A 21999-nucleotide genomic window follows, 5' to 3' on the forward strand; every position below is an offset into this window, starting at 1 on the left:
TAATTGTCAAAATTGATCTAACTATACACTTAGACATATTATGAGCCCATGAAATGTAAATTAGACCTCTACTGAAATATGAATATGTGTGAAAGTGTTAGTCCCCCAGTCATGTCTAACTCTTTGCGACCCCATGGACTGAAGCCTGCCAGGCTCCTTTGTCCATGGAATTCTCCAGGCAAGAATAGAGTGGGTTGCTATTCCCTCCTCCAAGGGATCTTCCCTACCCAGGGATTGAATCTGGTCTCCTCACTGCAGGGACATTCTTTACTATCTGAGCCGCCAGGGAAGCCCATATCTATGTATAAAGTAAATAGATACGCATATGCTTACATTTGTAATCTAATTAAAGGATATAATGTAATAAGCTCCGCTTCCTTGGGCCCTAGGAGTTTCACACTTTGTACCCGGCAAAGACATAGACTTTGTGCTTTCAAAGTGTGGGTTCAGGCCTCTGCGTGATGCTGCACGTTGGAACCTTGTGCAATCACACCCAGGTCATTTCCCTCAAGCCTGTCGACTTCCCATCTCTGACACAATGCTTCATCTGGGTCATCCCCGCAGAGCCACGGGAGAAAGTTTGGGGCCAGGTTCAGCTTGGCGGGGAATTCCTCTCCCCCGCACACACTTTCCAGCGCAGGGAGGCGGCCGGGTCACAGAGCTCACGGGGCATGAATCAGCCTCCCCTTCCAGGCTCCACGAAGGCGCGCTCCGCCCTGTCCCGTCTCTGAGGGCCGCTAACCCTACAAAAGCAGCGGCACCCACGGCTGGGATCCAGACCGCCTGGAGGTTGGACGCTGTGCACCCTCCTCCCCTCCTCTCGCCGGCAACGTCTGAATCCGGACACCATGGACTCGGTTCGCCCCCTCTGGCTGATGCTTCTGTCGCTGCTCCTCGTGGGAACTGCGCTGGGTGATGCCTCGCAGGCGCCGCCAGGTACCCCACCAACCCGCGCCCAGGGGACCCGTTTTCGCCCTGGCCAGGCGGCAGGGGTTCCGCGGACCCCTGCACCCGCTCTCTGCGCCCTCCTTCCCCCTAATTCCTGTCGTGCACCGCAAGTTTGCACTTTCTGTCTCTGTAAGGCCCTTCTGCTAGGCTGGGAAGCTGCTGGGACAAACCTCCCCACCCCCACTACCCCGGGAAGCCTCTCCCTCCACGGAGATGCGGCTGACCTCCTACCCCTCCGTAGGAAATAACGCGGAGATCTGCCTCCTGCCCCCGGACGACGGGCCCTGCCGGGCGCGGATCCCCAGTTACTACTACGACAGGTACACGCAGAGCTGCCGCGAGTTCATGTACGGAGGCTGCGAGGGCAATGCCAACAATTTTGAAACTTTGGAGGCCTGCAACGAAGCGTGCTGGAAGATTGAGAGTAAGTGCTCTCTCCCACTCCCAGAACTCCAGTACTGCGGCAAAGAAGGGCTAAGTGGGAAATGAGCTTATTTTTCACATCCCATTTTCTATAGTAAGTTTCATCCTTGATTTTCTCGGATACTAAGTTAGGCTTATTGCTTTTCAGTTGACTAAAAGTGATCATGAAACTTCCAACGACAAACATTTCCTCTCCCCTAACTGGCATTTATCATAATTCAGTGTGTGTGCAGACTTCGGAAAGATTTCTCCTAAGGCATAAGGATGCAAGAGTGTCCTGTATTAGGTGCAACATAAGTGCCTGTCTGTATTTATCATTAGTTCTAAACCTATGGTTTTTATGCCTCCTTGAGAGGGCATTTTTCTCTTGTCCACTGTGTAGCGATCTGAAATACTTTCAGTGGATTTTGTTATTAACGTCTGAATTTAGCTAATTATAACCTTACTTTTGTCCCTTGATACCCAAAGAGATCTTGGGTTAGTATAGAGATATAAAAAATATAGAGATTCACAATGCTGTTTGCAATTTTATTTTAATTATGTCTACTGTCTCTGTGAAGGCCTGTAATAGAACATGGGGCTCAGCTGTTAAAGGAACTGAGCCAGGGAAAAATATGTATTCCTATGAATAAGTTTGATTAATTTCATACATAGAAACAATCAGAACACTCTGAGAGAATAATCTTTCCAGTAAGCATGAAAAATTTATCATAGCTGAATCAGGTCTGGAGACACTGTTAAAAAAAAAACAGAAGCTGAATAGAGTTGTCTCTCAGTGTCTGCAGTGACTGGTTCCAAGACCCCAACTCTCCGATGCCAAAATCCACAGTATTTGCATATAACCTGTGCACATTCTCCGTTATACTTTAAATCATCTCTAGATTCCCTACCAGCATAGGACAAATTCAAGCTTTGTTTTTTTTTTTTTTAATGAACTTTCAGGAATTATTTTTTCCTGAATATTTTCTCTCTGGGTTGGTTGAATCTGTGGAATGCTGGACCCAAGGATACAAAATCTTGTTGTAGCTGGACTAATGGGCACTCTTTTGGGCGTTTACTAGCCCAGCACTAAATATCATGCCTCCCACCCCCCACTGCCACTCTACTCCTGGCCACCACCAGTGGCTTCTGAAAATACAGTTAAGTTTTACAGGAAGAATAAGAAGGCTAATTTTTGACTAACATTGTTTTATGCCCTCCTTTTCCTAGAAGTTCCCAAAATTTGCCGGTTAAAAGTGAATAAGAAGCAGTGTGGGGAGCTCAGAGAACAGTATTTCTTCAATCTAAGTTCTATGACATGTAAAAAGTTCATATCTGGCGGGTGTCACAGCAATGAGAACCGGTTCCCGGATGAAGCTACGTGTATGGACTTCTGTGCACCAAAGAGAGGTAAATACTCTCTTTGTGGTGTCTGTACTTCATTTCTTTATTTAGACTTTAGGGTGAAAACATTAATAATTTGATATGAAATTAAGCTGGTTTGCATTCTGATGATTTCACGTATAATATGATACCAGTCTGCACACTACTGCCCCGTGAGGGAGTATTTTTACATGTGAGAGTGTGAGCTAGAAGGTTAATAACTTGCCAAGTTCTCAGGGCTGGAAAGTGACGAAGCTATGATTCAAGCTTTTACTTCCTCTTTGGCATTGTTTCTTTAGAACTATTTCTCATCTATTTAACTTGCACATAAAAAAACTACAGTGTTCATTAATGAATCACATGCATGAAATCAGGTATGTATATGAGATAGTGTGATAGACTTAAGCTGGTGAAACCTGAAGATTTCTAAACTTTTTCTTCAGATTTCTGTGTTCTTTAGTAATTACAGATTGTAACACAAATTGATCTCTCCTCCCCATGTTTTACCCACATACCCCATGCGATCCCTAAAATGATGGGTTATTTGGGTAGTGGGTAATGTTTGTAGAGACAGTCCAGGTGTTTTCCGTAGGCACAGCAGAGACATGTACACATAGATAAGTTCAACAAACAAGGAAAATTTGCTTTGGCAGTCTGTGATAAAGCTCTGTAGCTATACCGTGTTGAGTATGCAAAATCTTGAATTAATGAGGAGTTGCTTGTTGCTGGTGTTCTCTTAAATTGTTTATGTAAATTTAAGTGTTCCAGTGGCTACCTGGGAATTAGATATATGTATTCTTCCTTAAGAATGGAAGGAGAGCTGACAGAAACATTGAAAATAAAACTACCAACACAAGAGAGTATGCCAAAGCATGTCACATATTTTCTCTTGAAACATAGCTCATTTTTACCTGACCATATGATTTTGGGGTTTATTTCTTTACACATTCAAATGATACAAGATATAGCTTGAAATTCCATAAGATAAATTATAAATTCCATAAGAATTTATAATTAACAAACTATGTGTTTGAAATTTAAGGCACACTTTTTAAATGGCTTAGTATAATATTTTGGATTCAGAAAGAAGCTTCTATGGGATTAGATGTTCTTCAGTTACTTCAGTAATCAGCACAGCTTATTATTTCCAGTATTACTGCATTTCTAATTTTATTTTCTTTTCCGTTAAGCTCCAGTATTTTGCTACAGCCCAAAAGATGAGGGGCTGTGTTCTGCTAATGTCACTCGCTATTATTTTAACCCAAGACACAAAGCCTGTGAGGCCTTCAACTATACTGGGTGTGGAGGGAATGACAATAATTTTGTCAACTTGAAGGACTGCAAACGCACTTGTGTAAAAGGTAATGTTTTGGGTTTTTTTCTTATTCAGTTTTTAAACTAACTTTATACATAATTCATAAACAAAATTATTTTATGTACCCATTTTACTAATAGCATATTGCCATTTCTAGACTACTTCTACATACATAGCACTTCAGTACTGATCCGTTTTGTCTAAATGCTTACACAGGCTAACTACAGTCGGCAGTAGCTGTATTTTACAGGTAGAATGTTATTAACTTAGTGGATAGTGAGTAAAACTGACTTCATACTGATTAAAAGTAAGACGAGGTGGGTTTGTAAGCATGTCGGAAATGGTGATTTATAATGAGTCTACAGACTGGGGACATATGATGTTTATTTTTATTTTGTTGATCTTAGCCTTGAAGAAGGAAAAGAACAAGAAGATGCCAAGACTTCTCTTAGCCAATAGAAGACTGAAAATTAAGAAGAAGCAGTTTTAACCAGCTTTTTTTTTGTTGTTTTTCTGTATGTCATCTTGTGAATGTCATCTTGTGAATGGTTATATCTGAAGGACAACATGGTAACACAGGCAAGCGAATCATTAGTGATTTATTCACCAGTTCTTACCTGTTACATTTTTTATTTGTGTATTTTTTAATACATAAGTAGCTGCTATTCAAATGTGAATCTATTGTTTTTAATATGCTATTCAACTATTTTTTTATGAGGTTAAATTCTTGCTGTGTTTAAGATATAAAAGCAAATATGACTCACTCAGTTCTTGGGGTTGCTCTCCCTGATTTCAGAAGATGATTTAACTGAAAAACATAAGACAATATAATCATATTTTTTAACATATAGGATTATAAAAAGGATCAGCAAATATATTTAATTTTGCATTTTAAAATTAGATTATATTTTAGGCCCAAGGAGACAAATTTGAAGATGTACCAATACTTCAAAAAATGTTAAAATGCTATTATGTAGGTCCTGCTAACTTACTTCCATTTCTGTTGTGTCATTTAAAAGATAATAAAGTAATGTTTTTGACTGAATTAAAAAGCTAGTACATTAATTATATCAGAAATGGTCTCCTCGGAGGGGGAAAATTCTCTCTGCTCATCTATCCATCCATCCCCATTCAGCATATGTTGTTAAAATTTTGACCTGTATTTATATCAGAGACAATTCATACATTTAATAATTTAAACTCCACTAATATTTCTGATAAATATGATCATTTCATTTAAACAATTTTTTCTTTCTCTGTAACAACAAGATTTTTTTTAAGAATTCCTACGTTTTCTTGGCAAGAGTAATATTTAAAAGTATGCCCCTGATCTGGCAAAAGTATAAGTACATTTGTGCTTTTCTTTTTTTTTTTTTTTAATTTTATTTAATTTTTAAACTTTACATAATTGTATTAGTTTTGCCAAATATCAAAATGAATCCACCACAGGTATACATGTGTTCCCCATCCTGAACCCTCCTCCCTCCTCCCTCCCCATACCATCCCTCTGGGTCGTCCCAGTGCACCAGCCCCAAGCGTCCGGTATTGTGCATCGAACCTGGACTGGCATCTCGTTTCATACATGATATTTTACATGTTTCAGTGCCATTCTCCCAAATCTTCCCACCCTCTCCCTCTCCCACAGAGTCCATAAGACTGTTCTATACATCACTGTCTCTTTTGCTGTCTCATTCACAGGGTTATTGTTACCATCTTTCTAAATTCCATATGTGCTTTTCTTAAACAATCCTTCTTTTAAAAATCTATCCCAAAGGTATGACAACAAAAACAAAAAATGAAAATGCTATATGCTGTGGTTGATGTATTATTTGGAATAACACCGAAAACGGGAAACAAATGAGACACTTATCATTAGGGGGTTGGTTGAAGAAATTATGGGTGAAAAGTGAGCAAATTCTTTATATGTGAATATCATCTGATCCTCAGAATACATTTTAAAAAACAGGGTCTAGAACAATGTGACTAAATACACACACACAAAGAATAGAAGATACAAAGATATTATATTAAAAATGGTTACCTATAAGATGAAGGAAGATGTGAATGTACCTTACTATATAGTTTTGATCTTGGACCATGTAAATTTTTGTGTCATTTAAAACCAAAATTAAATTTAAAAAATAAAAAGCATTTTTCTAAAATTGGAAACCAACCTAAACAATTGAACCTAAATAAATATTAAATGATGGCATAACTGTGAAAAGGGTATATGATTAATTCCAGTGACTTTCAAAACTAGTAATTTGACTATGTATCTTTTGGAAAATATAATCCAAGAGTCAAATAAATTCTGAAAATGCATTTTGTAGTGTTATTTTGAATGTATTATATATAGAATATTATATATTCTATAAAAATGTGTCTCCCACCCTTTCATCGCAAAGTCTTTGGATCAATGACTATCCAGCATTAGTAGGTACAGCTACTGTCCAGATTATAATCACTAAAAGAAACCAGAGGTCTTGAGAATAATCGCTGAGTGTAGGTCTCGGACAAGAAATCTGAAAGATGAACCTGGGCCATTTCATAAATTAAGTAAGGAAACTATAAAGCCTAATGAGTCCTATCACAGGAACAGGAGAGTACCATTAGGGAATGAGGCAAAATGAGCATCAGAACAAATATTGACCACAATACAGGTAAGTATATAAATATGAATATAACATGAGTTGATCATCACACACACACACACACACACACACACACACACACACACACGCGCGCACCTCCTTGGTGACTCTCGAGGGTTGCTAGAGCGCTATCTCATTACTTTGAACACTAATGAATTAAGAGAAATAATAAAGGACTTATTCTTTTTTATTTAGTCTTAAAAACTAAATAGTGTATGAGAGAAAGTTACTCACAGAGGAATCCCACCTAATACAGGCAATAAAATGTTAGAAGATACCCCTAGTGAAAGTGTGCATCTATTTGGCAAAACCAATACAATAGTGTAAAGTTTAAAAATAAAATAAAAAAAAAAAAAGAAAGTGTGCATCTAGGTAATGATTATCCGTGCATGCTGAAACCAGGGCATGAAAGATTGATGGAGAACAGTTTCATGGAGCAATGAGACTAATGGACAATTTTAACCTTACTAAAAGTGTGCCAACACATATTATTCACTTCTGGATATGAGGTAACAAGAAATGGACATCCCATCCAATGAAGTGATCTTGCAGACAGAAGGAGAGAAAAAATTAAGCCTAAAGTTAAGCCAGTCTCTAGATCTCCTTACCTATCATTGTACTGCCAGATTGTAAGGCACGCTTGGGGATAAAGGAGCAAGTTCTAAGAGACCAGGGAAAGTTAAATCAGTCAAATCCATAATACTGGACACTCCACAAGACAAACATCCTAGTTTCTCCAACAAACCAAAGACATTTTTAAGAGGAGGAAAAAGAGGAGGAGGCTTTTATAGAGTATGAGATGTAACAACAACAAAAAACATGTCATTAAAAGTTTTCAGTTGAGTAAGGCCTATATTTAGGACTTTACTGGTGGTTTCTGAGAATGATTACAGCAGAAGGATCTTGTCTGTGTTCTGGGATTGTTGAGTGAGTGATACAGAGTCTTTGCGGGGGACTTGGGGAGTTCCGAGAACTACAGGGAAAACTTGATTTGCTATTCGTCGCCTTTAACCCAGGTTCATGGACGTGACTTAGCTTACAGCTGCAGTTTTCTATTCAGCAAGGGTCAAAAGTGGACTTTTATACAACTGTTCTAATACTCCAAATCTCTGCAATTTTAATTCAGTGAAGTAACAAATAAAGCTGTTGTAGGACGTTCTGCTGCTGCTGCTGTTGCTGCGAAGTCGCTTCAGTCGTGTCCGACTCTGTGCGACCCCAGAGACGGCAGCCCACCAGGCTCCCCCATCCCTGGGATTCTCCAGGCAAGAACACTGGAGTGGGTTGCCATGTCCTTCTCCAATGCATGAAAGTGAAAAGTGAAAGTGAAGTCGCTCAGTCGTGTCCGATTCTTCGTGACCCCATGAACTGCAGCCCACCAGGCTCCTCCGTCCATGGGATTTTCCAGGCAAGAGTACTGGAGTGGGGTCATATCGTCTTCTCCATTCTGCAGTTGAAGGGAAATTCCTTCTTGCCACAATCAGCCTGAAGACAAGTCACTACTGTGGTTTCACCAGACAGACTGATTAAAAGAAATGTCCCAGTCTGTGACATGAAAAAGGAATGGGCTAGCTTTTAATATGAATGTGAATTCACTTACTGAAAAAAGTTATTATGGACTACCACCCGTGTATACATATTGTACATGTTCACTCATAGAAACTGTACCTGGAGCCTTTCAGAGGATTCTTGAATCATAGTACCTCCAAAGTGTTAGTCACTCCGTTGTGTCCAACTCTTTGTGACCCCATGGACTGTAGCCCCCCAGGCTCCTCTGTCCATGGATTCTCAAGGCAAGAATACTGGAGTGGGTAGCCATTCCCTTTTCCAGGAGATCTTTCCAACCCAGGGATTGAAGCTGGGTCTCCTGCATTTTAGGCAGAATCTTTACCTACAATCTGAGGCACCAGGGAAATCCTAGTATCTCCAAGTGTACATGCTATTTCTGCCAAAAGTCTTGTAGCCATTTAGGCAATGATGTTTATCAGTGAGGGACTGTCCTTTGGCATGGCCTTCCTTATATTGTAACAACGCTTGTAGAAGCTTGTCTTTACAAGTGCTGTGTTTCTAAAAGAAAAATATTGGTTTTGGATAAAAATACAAAAAAATAGAAAAGTGAAAATTGCAAACTTTAAATATTCATTGCCTATGTATTGTTATAAATTTAGAGATGGAGGCAAGCAAATGCAGAAACCAAAATCATCTAAAGGTATTTCTTCTCCCTTCACTCACATATTCAATTGGCTGCCAAGCATATCTACTCAATCCTGTTCTGTGTTGTGTGTGCTCAACGGAGTCTGACTCTTTGCAGTTCCATGGACTGTAGCCTGCCAGGCTCCTCTGTCCATGGGATTCTCCAGGCAAGAATATTGGAGTGGGTTGCCATTCCCTTCTCCAGAGGATCTTCCCAACCCAGGGATTGAACCCGTGTCTCCTGTGTCTCCTGCATTGGCAGGTGGAGTTTTTACTACTAGTGCCACCAGGGAAAGAAAGAAAGTAAAGTCGCTCAGTCATGTCCAACTCTTTGCGAGTCCATGGACTGTAGCCTACCAGGCTCCTCTGTCCATGGGATTTTCCAGGCAATAGTACTGGAGTGGATTGCCATTTCCTTCTCCAAGGGATCTTCCCAACCCAGGGATTGAACCCGGGTCTCCCGCACTGTAGACAGATGCTTTACTGTCTGAGCCACCAGGGAAGCCCGTGCCTATTTTAAGCCTCCTTATTCCAGGAAAATTAAAACATTTTCCCAAGTTTCCGCTCTGCCTATATCTGCTCCATATCCAATCATTCACACTGATGCCCCAGAAATATTTATAAAAAAATCTTATCAGTTTACTCTTCTGCTTAAAACTCTTTAATGATTTTCTGTTGAATCTTCACGTTACTGTCCAAGCCCCTGTGTGTCATTTAAGACTTCTTACAAGTAGCCCATAGTATTCTCTTCCAGATTGATCTACCCCATTCCACCACCATCTGTAACCTACAATTCAGCTGCACTAGATTATGTTCAGTTTCCAAAACACGTCATACTGCCTTATTTTTGTATAACATGGTTATCAAATTTTGTGCATTAGAACCATCTGGGCAGCCAGGCACGTATGCAGACTTCTAAGCCCCATGTCCAAGTGTTTTGATTTAGTGGTTTGAGTTGACACTCAAAAGATGTACATTAAAAACACTGACTCCAAATGATTAGGGTGAATACTTAAATCACTCATTGAGGAACACTTGGCAAGTTGAATTTTCTTGTTGGCACAGAATTCCTTGACCCACCTCAAGCAAGTTTAACCGTTTGTCCCTTGGGCTTTGCTATACCTGATACAACTCCTAGACACACTAATACAGTATTTATTTTCCTAGGAGTTTTATTGTTAGAGTGTTCGGGTTTTTCAAGAAAATTAAGAGGATTTTCTTTCATTTTAAAATATATTATTATACCCACTGTATACTATACAGAAAATAAAAGAAAAATATAAGGATATATAAACAATCTAGTATTTCACCATCAAGTGATTAATAAAAATGTTTGTCTCCTTAAGGTGGAAATAACTTAGTCAAGAGGTATGAGCATTTTTATGCTCTCAGTATATACTAACAAATTGCATTACAAAGTTAAATCAATTTATCCCCACCTAAGAATCTAAGAATGCATGCAAATGCCCAACAAATAGGTTTAAAATAAACATAAAAACCACTTAGTTATAATTGCTGCTAAGTCGCTTCAGTCGTGTCCGACTCTGTGCGACCCCAGAGACGACAGCCCACCAGGCTCCCTGGTCCCTGGGATTCTCCAGGCAAGAACACTGGAGTGGGTTGCCATTTCCTTCTCCAATGCATGAAAGTGAAAAGTGAAAGTGAAGTTGCTCAGTCGTGTCCAACTCTGTGCGACCCCATGGACTGCAGCCTACCAGACTCCTCCATCCATGGGATTTTCCAGGCAAGAGTACTGGAGTGGGGTGCCATTGCCTTCTCTGAAGTAGTATCTAATCATTATTGGATTATTAGGTATCTAATAACAGACTATTTTGGTCATAACCAGTATTTTGGTCATCGACTCACTGGAAAAGTCCCTGCTGCTGGGAAAGACTGAGGGCAGTAGGAGAAGAAGGTATCAGAGGATGAGATGGCTGGATGGCATCACTGATGCAATGGACACGAACTTGGGCAAACTCTGGGAGATGGTGAGGGAGGCCCCGCATGCTGCAGTCCATGGGGTCACAAAGAGTCGGACATGACTGGGCAACTGAACAACAACAGATTATTAGACTAGCTTCCTTGCTGGCTCTGAAGGTAAAGAATCTACCTGAAATGAAGGAGACCCAGGTTCAATCCCTGGGTCAGGAAGATCCCCTGAAGAAGGGAACGGGTACCCAGTCTAGTGTTCTTGTTGAAAGAAGCCCATGGACAGAGGAGCCTGGCAGGCTAGAGTTCATGGCCTCACAAAGAGTCAGACACAGTTGAACGACTAACACACTTAATCATTATTTTAGTTGGTATTTCCAGGATTATTACTAAATGTTGCACTTAAAATTATTTATTTCCTCTCATTAAAGGTTATGTTTTCCTTTATACTTAGCTTATAATGTTAACATAAAAATAGCGCTAATATTTTTATAATTTAAATTTTAATCATGAATTGCTTCAAACATATAAAAAATTACAGAAAACAGTATAACTGACCCAATTTAAAAAACATGATAGGAGTTTGCCAAATCTGTTTCAGTTGCTTTTTCTGTTTTCAGAAATGAAATGTTGCAAACAGAGCTTAAGATTCAAATGTTCCTCTGTCATCCTGTCTCTGCCTCACTCTCCTGAAAAGTAACTGATCTCATAATATTGGAGTATGTGCATATTTTAACGCTTGTATTATAAATATATTCACCCAGAGCAATATGAAGTACTGCTGTACGTGTCTTAAAATTATGTATATGGTGTCACATGCTGTGTATCCATTGTCATCGTGCATTGCTACCACTAGGTTGTAAAAATGAAAGTGTCAGTCACTCAGTCGTGTCCCACTCTTTGCAACCCCATGCACTGTAGCCCACCAGGCTTCTCTGTCCATTCTCCAGGCAAGAAGACTGGAGTGGGTTGCCATTTCCTCCTCCAGGGGATATTCTTGACCTGGGGATTGAACCTGGGTCTCCTGCACTGCAGGCAGATTCTTACTGTCTGAGCCACTAGGGAAGCCCATCATGTTTTAGGTATAGTCTATAAATCCACATGGTTTCGTGTAGAACTGCTTCATTTATTTTGACTTCATAATGTTATCCCAGTACATAAACATAGTACAGTATATTCATCCATTTCTCTATTGGTGGATATTTCCAAATTTTTGCTTTTATAAACAATATAATAACAAATATTTATATACACATCTCATTGTACACATATATGGACCTAGAAATGGGGTTGCTAGTTAAAGACATGTTGATATTAGTACCATTAAGCAGCAATGTATACAAATTTCTATTTCTTCAAGTTTTTGACAACACTGAGTAATGTCAAAATCTTTAATTTGTTGCCATTCATATAACTGAGAAATTGTACCTCACTGTTGTTTAATTTTATTCTCCTGATTAATGATGATGTTGAAAATCAGTTTTTACTATTTTGTTGACCATTGTCATTTCCTCTTCTATAAGTTGTCTATTTGTATTTCTTCCACTTTTCCATTTGACTCTGTATTATTAATTTGTATATCTTTATGTATTCTGGGTAAGAATCCTTTGCTAGTTACATGATTTACATACATTTTCTTCCAATTTGAGGAAGATGTTATTTTTATTTTCCTCTGCAAGTTGAATTGTGATGCCATATTATTTCATGATGTCATTAAGCAGGGTTCATTTAGCATTTTCTCAACTCCTAAATTGATTATGTGACATCCTTACAAGTAAAATGATATTTGTGCCAAAGCCCAGTAGATATTTCCTCAAAACACAGTAACATTTTGAACAAAGCTATAAGAAAAGTTCTATGTACTCCACCCATAGGATTTTCCAGGCAAGAGTACTGGAGTGGATTGCTATTGCCTTCTCTTAATAATTAATATAGAGAACATAAAAAGAAGCAATATTGGAAAAATTACTGGTTAAGAGTTTCTCCTAACTAAAAACATATGACTATATATTCAAGAATCTCTACATACTCCAAACAGGATAAATCCAAAGATAAATACCACTGGCCACATCTCAGCCAAACTTCTGAAAATTAAAGTCAAATTCATTTACCTAGAAAAAACAGAGATAATATCCCCAAATGAGCATCAAAAAAACTGGTGACTGATATTTCAACAGAAACCATGAAAGTCAGAGAACTACAGACTAACATTTTAAAGTGCTAAGCAAACAAACCCTGCAAACCAGTAACTGTATAACCAGCAAAAATATCCTTAAAAATGGAAGGATAAATGAAGATGTTTACATATAAACAAGATCCAAGAGAACTTGTCAGCAGATTTGTACTACAGAAACATTAACGGGAATTCTGAAGAAAAATGATCCCAATGGAAGCATGAAAGTGCAAAATGAAATAAATGAGAGCACTAGCAAATATGTGTGAAAAACTATAAATGAATATTTTGTTTAAAAGTCTTGACTATTATATCTTATGCACTTAAAACATATAGGTTTTAGATACATGGAATTATTAGCACCAAAGGTGGGAGTGTTGGTTAATGGAATTAAACCCTTTCCAGGTTTTTGTATACTTTGGGGACTATTACAATTTACTAGCTAGAATACATATAGTAATCTAAGAGAAAGAATAAAAAAATACAGAGAGCTAAAGAGGAAAAGATAGACTAAGAGGAAAAATGGAATATTTAATCCAAAGGAAATCAATAAAAAAAAGAAATGAAGAAACAAAAGATGGGACAATTAGAAAACAATGGCAAGATAGTTGACTTAGAACCAACTATCTAAGTAATATTATTAAATATAATTTGGCTAAACATTCCAATTAAAGGAAGAAATGGTCATATTGAATTAAAAAACAAAATTCAAGATCCAACTCAATACTGTTTACAAAAGACAAGCTTTATATACACATCATAAACATCTGAAATATCTGAAAATAAATATAGAATGGTATACCAAATAAATACTAACTATAATAAAATACTTTATTAATCTCAGACAAAGACTTTGAGACAAGGAGAAGTCAAAACAAAAAGGGACTTTCACAGGAATAAAAGGGTCAATTTAAACAATCAGTTCAGTTCAGTTCAGTTCAGTCGCTCAGTCATGTCTGACTCTACGACCCCATGAACCGCAGCACGCCAGGCCTCCCTCTCCATCACCAACTCCCGGAGTTCACTCAGACTCACGTCCGTCGAGTCAGTGATGCCATCCAGCCATCTCATCCTCTGTCATCCCCTTCTCCTCCTGCCCCCAATCCCTCCCAGCATGAGTCTTTTCCAATGAGTCAACTCTTCGCATGAGGTGGCCAAAGTACTGGAGTTTCAGCTTTAGCATCATTCCTTCCAAAGAAATCCCAGGGCTGATCTTCAGATTGGACTGGTTGGATCTCCTTGCAGTCCAAGGGACTCTCAAGAGTCTTCTCCAACACCACAGTTCAAAAGCATCAATTCTTCAGTGCTCAGCCTTCTTCACAGTCCAACTCTCACATCCATACATGACCACTGGAAAAACCATAGCCTTGACTAGATGGACCTTTGTTGGCAAAGTAATGTCTCTGCTTTTGAATATGCTATCTAGGTTGGTCATAACTTTCCTTCCAAGGAGTAAGCGTCTTTTAATCTCATGGCTGCAGTCACCATCTGCAGTGATTTTGGAGCCCCCAAAAATAAAGTCTGACACTGTTTCCCCATCTATTTCCCATGAAGTGATGGGACCAGATGCCATGATCTTCGTTTTCTGAATGTTGAGCTTTAAGCCAACTTTTTCACTCTCCTCTTTCACTTTCATCAAGAGGCTTTTTAGTTTCTCTTTCCTTTCTGCCATAAGGGTGGTGTCATCTGCATATCTGAGGTTATTGATATTTCTCCCAGCAATCTTGATTCCAGCTTGTGTTTCTTCCAGTCCAGCATTTCTCATGATGTACTCTGCATATAAGTTAAATAAGCAAGGTGACAATATACAGGCTTGACATACTCCTTTTCCTCTTTGGAACCAGTCTGTTGTTCCATGTCCAATTCTAACTGTTGCTTCCTGACCTGCATATAGATTTCTCAATAGGCAGGTCAGGTGGTCTGGTATTCCCAATCTCTTAAAGAATTTTCCACAGTTTATTGTGATCCACACAGTCAAAGGCTTTGGCATAGTCAATAAAGCAGAAATAGATGTTTTTCTGGAACTCTCTTGCTTTTTCCATGATCCAGCGGATGTTGGCAATTTGATCTCTGGCTCCTCTGCCTTTTCTAAAACAGCTTGAATATCTGGAAGTTCACGGTTCACGTATTGCTGAAGCCTGGCTTGGAGAATTTTGAGCATTACTTTACTAGCATGTGAGATGAGTGCAACTGTGCGGTAGTTTGAGCATTCTTTGGCATTGCCTTTCTTTGGTATTGGAATAGTTTGTGTTAAAATTAATCTGATTAAAAAAAAACTAAAACAAACAGCATATTCAATATGAATGCTGAAGCCTGGCTTGGAGAATTTAATCAATTGGAGGATATAATAATTATAAATGTCTACATGTTTAATATAAAATTTAGTACATGAAAGAAAATTGAGATAATTAAAAGGAGAATTTTTCTTTCATTAAAAGAGAAATAGACATATCTATAATTATAGCATATAATTTGATATTTAAATACATTTCCTTCATAAATGAAAAAGTAGGAAAAATTAATGAAATAGGAAATTTACACAACAAAATACTACACCTAACACATTCAGAATAAATAACGGTTTTAAGACTATGTGGACTATTTACCAAATAGACTTGCTGATCCATAGGTAAGTCTCAAAATACTCCAAATAATACAAATCCCCTAGAATATATTTCCTGATTACAAAATGAAACTAGACATTTATAACAGAAAGATAGGTGGAAAACCTCTGACTGTTTGGAAATTCGGTTCAGTTCAGTCGCTCAGTCGTGTCCAGCTCTTTTCGATCCCATGGACTACAGCATGCCAGGCTTCCCTGTCCATCGCCAACTCCCGTAGTTTACTCAAACTTGGTCCACTGAGTCAGTGATGCCATCCAACCAACTCATCCTCTGTCGCCCCCTTCTCTTCCCACCTTCAATCTTTCACAGCATCAGGGTCTTTTCAAATGAGTCAGTTCTTCACATCAGGTGGCCAAAATATCGAATTTCAGCTTCAGCATCAGTCCTTCCAATGAATATTCAGGACTGATTTCCTGTAGGATGGAAGGGTTGGATTTTCTTGCTGTCCAAGGGACTCTCAAGAGTCTTTTCCAATACCACAGTTCAAAAGCATCAATTCTTCAGTGCTCAGCTTTCTTTATAGTCCAACTCTCACATCCAAACACGACTACTGGATAGCTTTGACTAGACAGACCTTTGTTTGCAAAGTAATGTCTCTGCTTTTTAATATGCTATCTGGGTTGGTCATAATTTTTCTTCCAAGGAGCAAGCGTCTTTTAATTTTATGGTTGCAGTCACCATCTGCAGTGATTTTGGAGCCTCCCAAAATAAAGTCTTTCACTGTTTCCACTGTTTTCCCATCTATTTGCCGTGAAGTGATGGGACTGGATGCCATGATCTTAGTTTTCTGAATGTTGAGTTTGAAGCCAACTTTTGCACTGTTCTCTTTCACTTTCATCAAGAGGCTCTTTAGTTCTTCTTCATTTTCTTCCATAAGGGTACTGTCATCTGCCTATCTGAGATTATTGATATTTCTCCCAGAAATCTTGATTCCAGCTTGTGCTTCATCCAGCCCAGCATTTCTCATGATGTACTCTGCATATAAGTTAAATAAGCAGGGTGACAATATACAGCCTTGATGTACTCCTTTTCCTATTTGGAACCAGTCTGTCGTTCCAGGTCTAGTTCTAACTGTTGCTTCCTGACCTGCATACAGATTTCTCAGGAGGCAGGTTAGGTGGTCTGGTATTCCCATCTCTTTAAGAATTTTTCACATTTAATTTGTAAATTAAACACATACTATTACATAAGAGAATATATTTCAGCTAAATGTAAATAAAAATCTGACATATCAAAAATCAGGATGTGAGTTAAAATAGTGATTAAAGGAAATTTTATAGCTCTGAATTAGTAATCAAAAGGAAGAAAGAAGGCTTCCTTGGTGGCTCAGTGGTAACAAAACCGCCTGCCAATGCAGGAAACATGGGTTGGATCCTTGATCCATGAAGACCCCACATGCCATAGAGCAACTAAGTCCATGTGTCACAACTACTGAGCCTGTGCTGTAGAGACCAGGAGCCACAACTCCTGAAGCCTGGGCATTCTAGAGCCAAGCCCATGCTCCACAACAAGAGACGTCAGTGCAGTGAGAAGCCCACACACCACAGGTACACAGCACCCTTCTCTCTACGATTGCAGAAAAGACCGCACGGTGATGAAGACCCAGCACAGCCAAAAATAAATAAGTAAGGAAAGTTAATTTTTAAAAGAAAGATTTAAAAGTTCTAATCTTCCATCTCAAGAAATCAGAAAACTTGACCATACTAAACACATATTTAAGTACCCCAAAAAGTGGAGAAGGAAGTTAATAAAATAACAACAATAATGAAAATATTTAGAAAACTGACACCAATTTCAAGAAAATAGTCAAACTTTTTTCTTTGAAAAGATGAATCAAATATTTTGTTAATAGCAAGATTTCAAAGAAAAAAAAGAACATAAGTTATTACTATCATCAATAAAAAAGCAGGCAATGTTATAAATTATAAAGATGTTAAATATTACATTAATGGATATTATTAACAAATTCATAACAATAAATTTGGCGAGTTAGATGAAACAGGCAAATCCCTTTAATAATAAAAATGACAAAATGTGAATAGCTATATAATTTTAGAGGTCCAGAACAAAGTGACAATGAGAGAATCCTTGTTCAAACACTAATTAAGAATTTAAAAATGGTTACAATAAAAGATTAAACCAAGGGCAGAACCCTTACACATGCATGTGACCACATGGGCTGCATGCCCATTAAGCTGGACCTGTTTCCAAAACTAACATAAAAACAGGAAGGCATTCTGCACATTCCCATCTGTTAAAGAATGTGAAGCCACAATTCCACTTTAGCACAAAGAAAACTTTAGGCTCAGATGGATACCTCGGTGAATTACTCCAGACATTTAAGAAGAAATAATCCCAACTTCCAAAATCTCTTCTAGAAGATAAAAAAGAAATAATTCCCAATTTCAAGATAAAAATCATTGGTAAAGTATTGCAAGGAAGAAAAATTACAGGTCAATTTCTTCCTCGTGAAAGATGCATAAGACGTGAACAAGCAAGTACAAGGTTAAATCCAGTAATATACAACACATCATGAGTAACTGACGTATATCCTACTGGCGGTGTGCAACAGTTGTAACATAAGGCAATCAATCATTGTAATTGATCACATTAGCAAAATAAATGACAAAGCACATGATCATTTTAAAAGATGCACAAAAGGCATTTGATAAAATTCAATGTCAATTCACTGTAAAAAGAAACTCAACAAGGTAGGACTAGAAGAGATCCTCCTTCACCTGAAAAAGGGTGCCCACAAAAACCTACAGTTCACATCATAATTAATGTTGAAATCTATGAAATTTAAACTACATGAAGAGAGGAAGCAAAGCATCAAGGGGAGAGAGTGAAAAGGTGGTAGGGCCAATAGACTGGAGTATTTGTTGTTCAGTTGCCAAGTCGCTGACTCTTTCTACCCCATGGACTGCAGCACTCCAGCCTTCCCTGCCCCTCACCATCTCCTGGAGTTTGCCCAAGTTCATGTCCATTGAATTGTGATGCCAGCCAACCATCTCATCCGCTGTTGCCCTCTTCTTCTGCCTACAATCTTTCCCAGCATCAGGGTCTTTTCCAATTACTCAGTACTTCGCATCAGATGGCCAAAGTATTGGCGTTTCAGCTTTAGCATTCAGTCCTTCCAATGAGTATGCTGGGTTGATTTCCTTTAAGATTGACTGGTTTGATCTCCTTGCTGTCTGATGGACTCTCAAGAGTCTTCTCCAGCACCATAGTTTGAAAGCATCAATTTTTTGGCACTCTGCCTTCTTTATGACCCAGCTCTGACATGTGTATATGTCTATGGAAAAACTAGTAGTCTTGACTCTATGGATCTTTATCAGCGAAGTGATGTCTTTGCTTTTTAACATACTGTTTGGGTTTGTCAGAGACTGGAGTATATTGCTATTGAAATCTATTGCTGATATTTGTTTTCCTCTGTGACAGTCTTTTTGCCTGAAACCCCAGAGGATTTTTCTTTAACTTTATAGTCTAATAATGTATTGAGTAGTATATAAAAATTGACCAAAATTTAAATATTCTACAGTTGTTTTTCTTCTTGCCAGGCCACTTACATTATTTATACATGAACATGATTTGGTTTGCTGATTTTAAGCAATTTTGCTTATTTTAAAATCTTAAGTATAAAAAGCTCAACATTCAGAAAACCAAGATCATGACATCTGGTCCCATCACTTCATGGGAAATAGATGGGGAAACAGTGGAAACAGTGTCAGACTTTATTTTGGGGGCTCCAAAATCACTGCAGATGGTGACTGCAGCCATGAAATTAAAAGACACTTACTCCTTGGAAGGAGTTATGACCAACCTAGATAGCATATTCAAAAGCAGAGACATTACTTTGGCAACAAAGTTTCATCTAGTCAAGGCTATGGTTTTTCCAGTAGTCACGTATGGATGTGAGAGTTGGACTGTGAAGAAAGCTGAGTGCCGAAGAATTGATACTTTTGAACTGTGGTGTTGGAGAAGACTCTTGAGAGTCCCTTGGACTGCAAGGAGATCCAAACAGTCCATCCTAAGGAGATCAGTCCTGGGTATTCTTTGGAAGGAAGGATGTTAAAGCTGAAACTCCAATACTTTGGCCACCTCATGCAAAGAGTTGACTCATTTGAAAAGACTCTGATGCTGGGAGGGATTGGGGGCAGGAGGAGAAGGGGACGACAGAGAATGAGATGGCTGGATGGCATCACCAACTTGATGGACATGAGTTTGAGTGAACTCCGGAAGTTGGTGATGGACAGGGAGGCCTGGCGTACTGCGATTCATGGGGTCGCAAAGAGTCGGACACGACTGAGCAACTGAACTGAACTGATACTTATATATAAGTATATATTTTATACTTATATCTAGTATTTTCCTTTTGAATAGTTCATGTCTTGGATGTTCTTGGTTTAACAAGAATGAACATCCTTATGGAGTAGTATGAGGGAGGGGTTTGGGGGGATTGGGGAGTTTACTTGGGTTCTTAGTTTAGGAATACTCTTCTCTGTTGGTGCACAGAATTGTAAAGACTTTACATGCTGGTGTGTCTTCTACTTCTGTGATTCTTGTACTTTCTGTGAGGTTCTTGCTTTCCATAATTTTCTTCCTTTTTTCCATTCACTATTTCTTCCTTATTTCCATTCGAGCCTCTAAAGGATACTTAAACTTCTTTTAGATTGCCTCACTGTCATCCTGGGCTCCCTTGTAGTTCAGTTGCAGTCCATGTGATGGCAAAGTGTGGGAGATGACTGAGCGCCTTCACTTTCACTTTTCACTTTCATGCATTGGAGAAGGAAATGGCAACCCACTCCAGTGTTCTTGCCTGGAGAATCCCAGGGACAGGGGAGCCTGGTGGGCTGCCATCTATGGGGTTGCACAGAGTCGGACACGACTGAAGCGACTTAGTAGCAGCAGCAGAAGCAGCAGGGGGCGCAAGTTCAAACCCTGGCTTGGCAAGATCCCCTGGAGAAGGAAATGACAACCCACTCCAGTATTCTTGCCTGGGAAATCTCAGGGACATAGGAGCATGGTGGGCTACAGTCCACGGGGTTGCAAAAGCCATGACCTAGCGACTAAAACAGCAACAACACCGCCACTTTAAACTATGCCTTCCCACGACTGCCACCTTTGGGTCTTCACTTTCCATCTTTTCTCCTTCCCAGTCCCCTAATAGTCATGGCTTTGATCCACCAGGTCTCAGACTCCAGTTTGGGTAAAACCCTCTTTTATTTTCTTGGTGTAATATTATCTGTATTTCATTAACTGCAGGAACCCACCACACTCCCCTTTTTTTGGCACAATCTTCACATTATTTCCTCAGTTACATGTGAACTGAAGTTTGTGTAGTCCCTTTTTCCTAATTTTGCTCTAGATGTGAGTTATGGATGGTTCTTTTATATCTCTTTTATATATAAAAGAGATATATCTTTTATACCTTTTATGGATCCATACATCTTCAGAGGGTATGTGGAAAAATTATTACTTAAGTAACCACTATTATCCTAGGGAAAACTGACATCCAAAACATCATTTTAAAACTGAAATAATCAAGGTTTAAGAACCATAGATCAATTTTCCTTTGATATCAGAAATAAACCTATTCTGATATTTATGTTCATAACTCTTAATGTATACAGAATATAAATTACAGTGACTCTTGGAACAACACACATTTGAACTGCACAGGCCCATTTATATGCAGACTTTTAAAAATAAATATACTACCCATATTTTCAGTTTACAGATCTTTGAATTAACTATGTTTGGGGAAAAGTTTCTGTTTGACTGGAGATCACATTATGTGGAGTCGAAAGAACTGGGGTTTCAGTTCTGATTCTATCTAACCTTTCTGCTTCCTGCCCTTGGGTTAATCATTTATTAATTCCTTTGTTTCTGAGGCAGAGAGAGTAGTACACAGATTTTCGTTTGCACAAAAGCAGGTGCTCCTAATCCCTGAGTTGTTCAAGGGTCAACCCTATATGTTGACACTATCTTCAGAACCTAAGCACCTTAACCCCACGAATCCATGTATAACTTTATCTTACCTATTATTCAAAGCTAATAGAATCTTCAGTGAAGATAGAAATTTGCAGTGGAGGCCAGCTGTTCCCCTCTGAGACTAAAATGGAGGTTAATCTTATTTTAATTTTATATTTTGCTTTAACAGTTCTTTTGATATTTGATACTAAAGATGTCTGTCTTAACCATCCTCTCCTGAGAGTTTTTCATTTGAATCACAGCACTGTAATTGTCATGACAAATTGATATTCTGCATTGTGTTTTAATCTTTTCAGAAAACTTCTACTTGTAAATTACATTTTGTTTTATATAGAGGTTGTTCAGCTATAATTTTAAACAAGATATTCTCAGTCATTTTTTGTTTCTTGA

The 21999-nt window shown here is 38.6% G+C and overlaps 1 protein-coding gene across 1 annotated transcript; it reads left to right on the top strand.

The window, feature by feature from the left end:
* The first annotated feature begins 529 nt into the window (after positions 1-529).
* Positions 530-6260, top strand: TFPI2 (tissue factor pathway inhibitor 2). The gene is made up of 5 exons (XM_027540157.1): positions 530-936; positions 1190-1372; positions 2581-2760; positions 3924-4094; positions 4456-6260. Exons 1-5 carry the CDS (start codon positions 849-851, stop codon positions 4536-4538), a joined length of 705 nt encoding a protein of 234 aa, XP_027395958.1. The 5' UTR covers positions 530-848; the 3' UTR covers positions 4539-6260.
* Positions 6261-21999: the final 15739 nt, after the last annotated feature.

This window comes from Bos indicus x Bos taurus, chromosome 4 (assembly GCF_003369695.1).
Source record: "Bos indicus x Bos taurus breed Angus x Brahman F1 hybrid chromosome 4, Bos_hybrid_MaternalHap_v2.0, whole genome shotgun sequence".
Lineage (NCBI taxonomy): Eukaryota > Metazoa > Chordata > Mammalia > Artiodactyla > Bovidae > Bos > Bos indicus x Bos taurus.

What these genes read in the sequence shown, in the direction of transcription:
- TFPI2 (XM_027540157.1), top strand. Translation starts at nt 849, where the DNA reads ATGGACTCGGTTCGCCCCCTCTGGCTGATGCTTCTGTCGCTGCTCCTC. An exon ending in AGCGTGCTGGAAGATTGAGA is followed by an intron (nt 1,373 to 2,580) that starts GTAAGTGCTCTC and finishes TCCTTTTCCTAG; the next exon opens with AAGTTCCCAAAATTTGCCGG. An exon ending in CTTCTGTGCACCAAAGAGAG is followed by an intron (nt 2,761 to 3,923) that starts GTAAATACTCTC and finishes TTTTCCGTTAAG; the next exon opens with CTCCAGTATTTTGCTACAGC.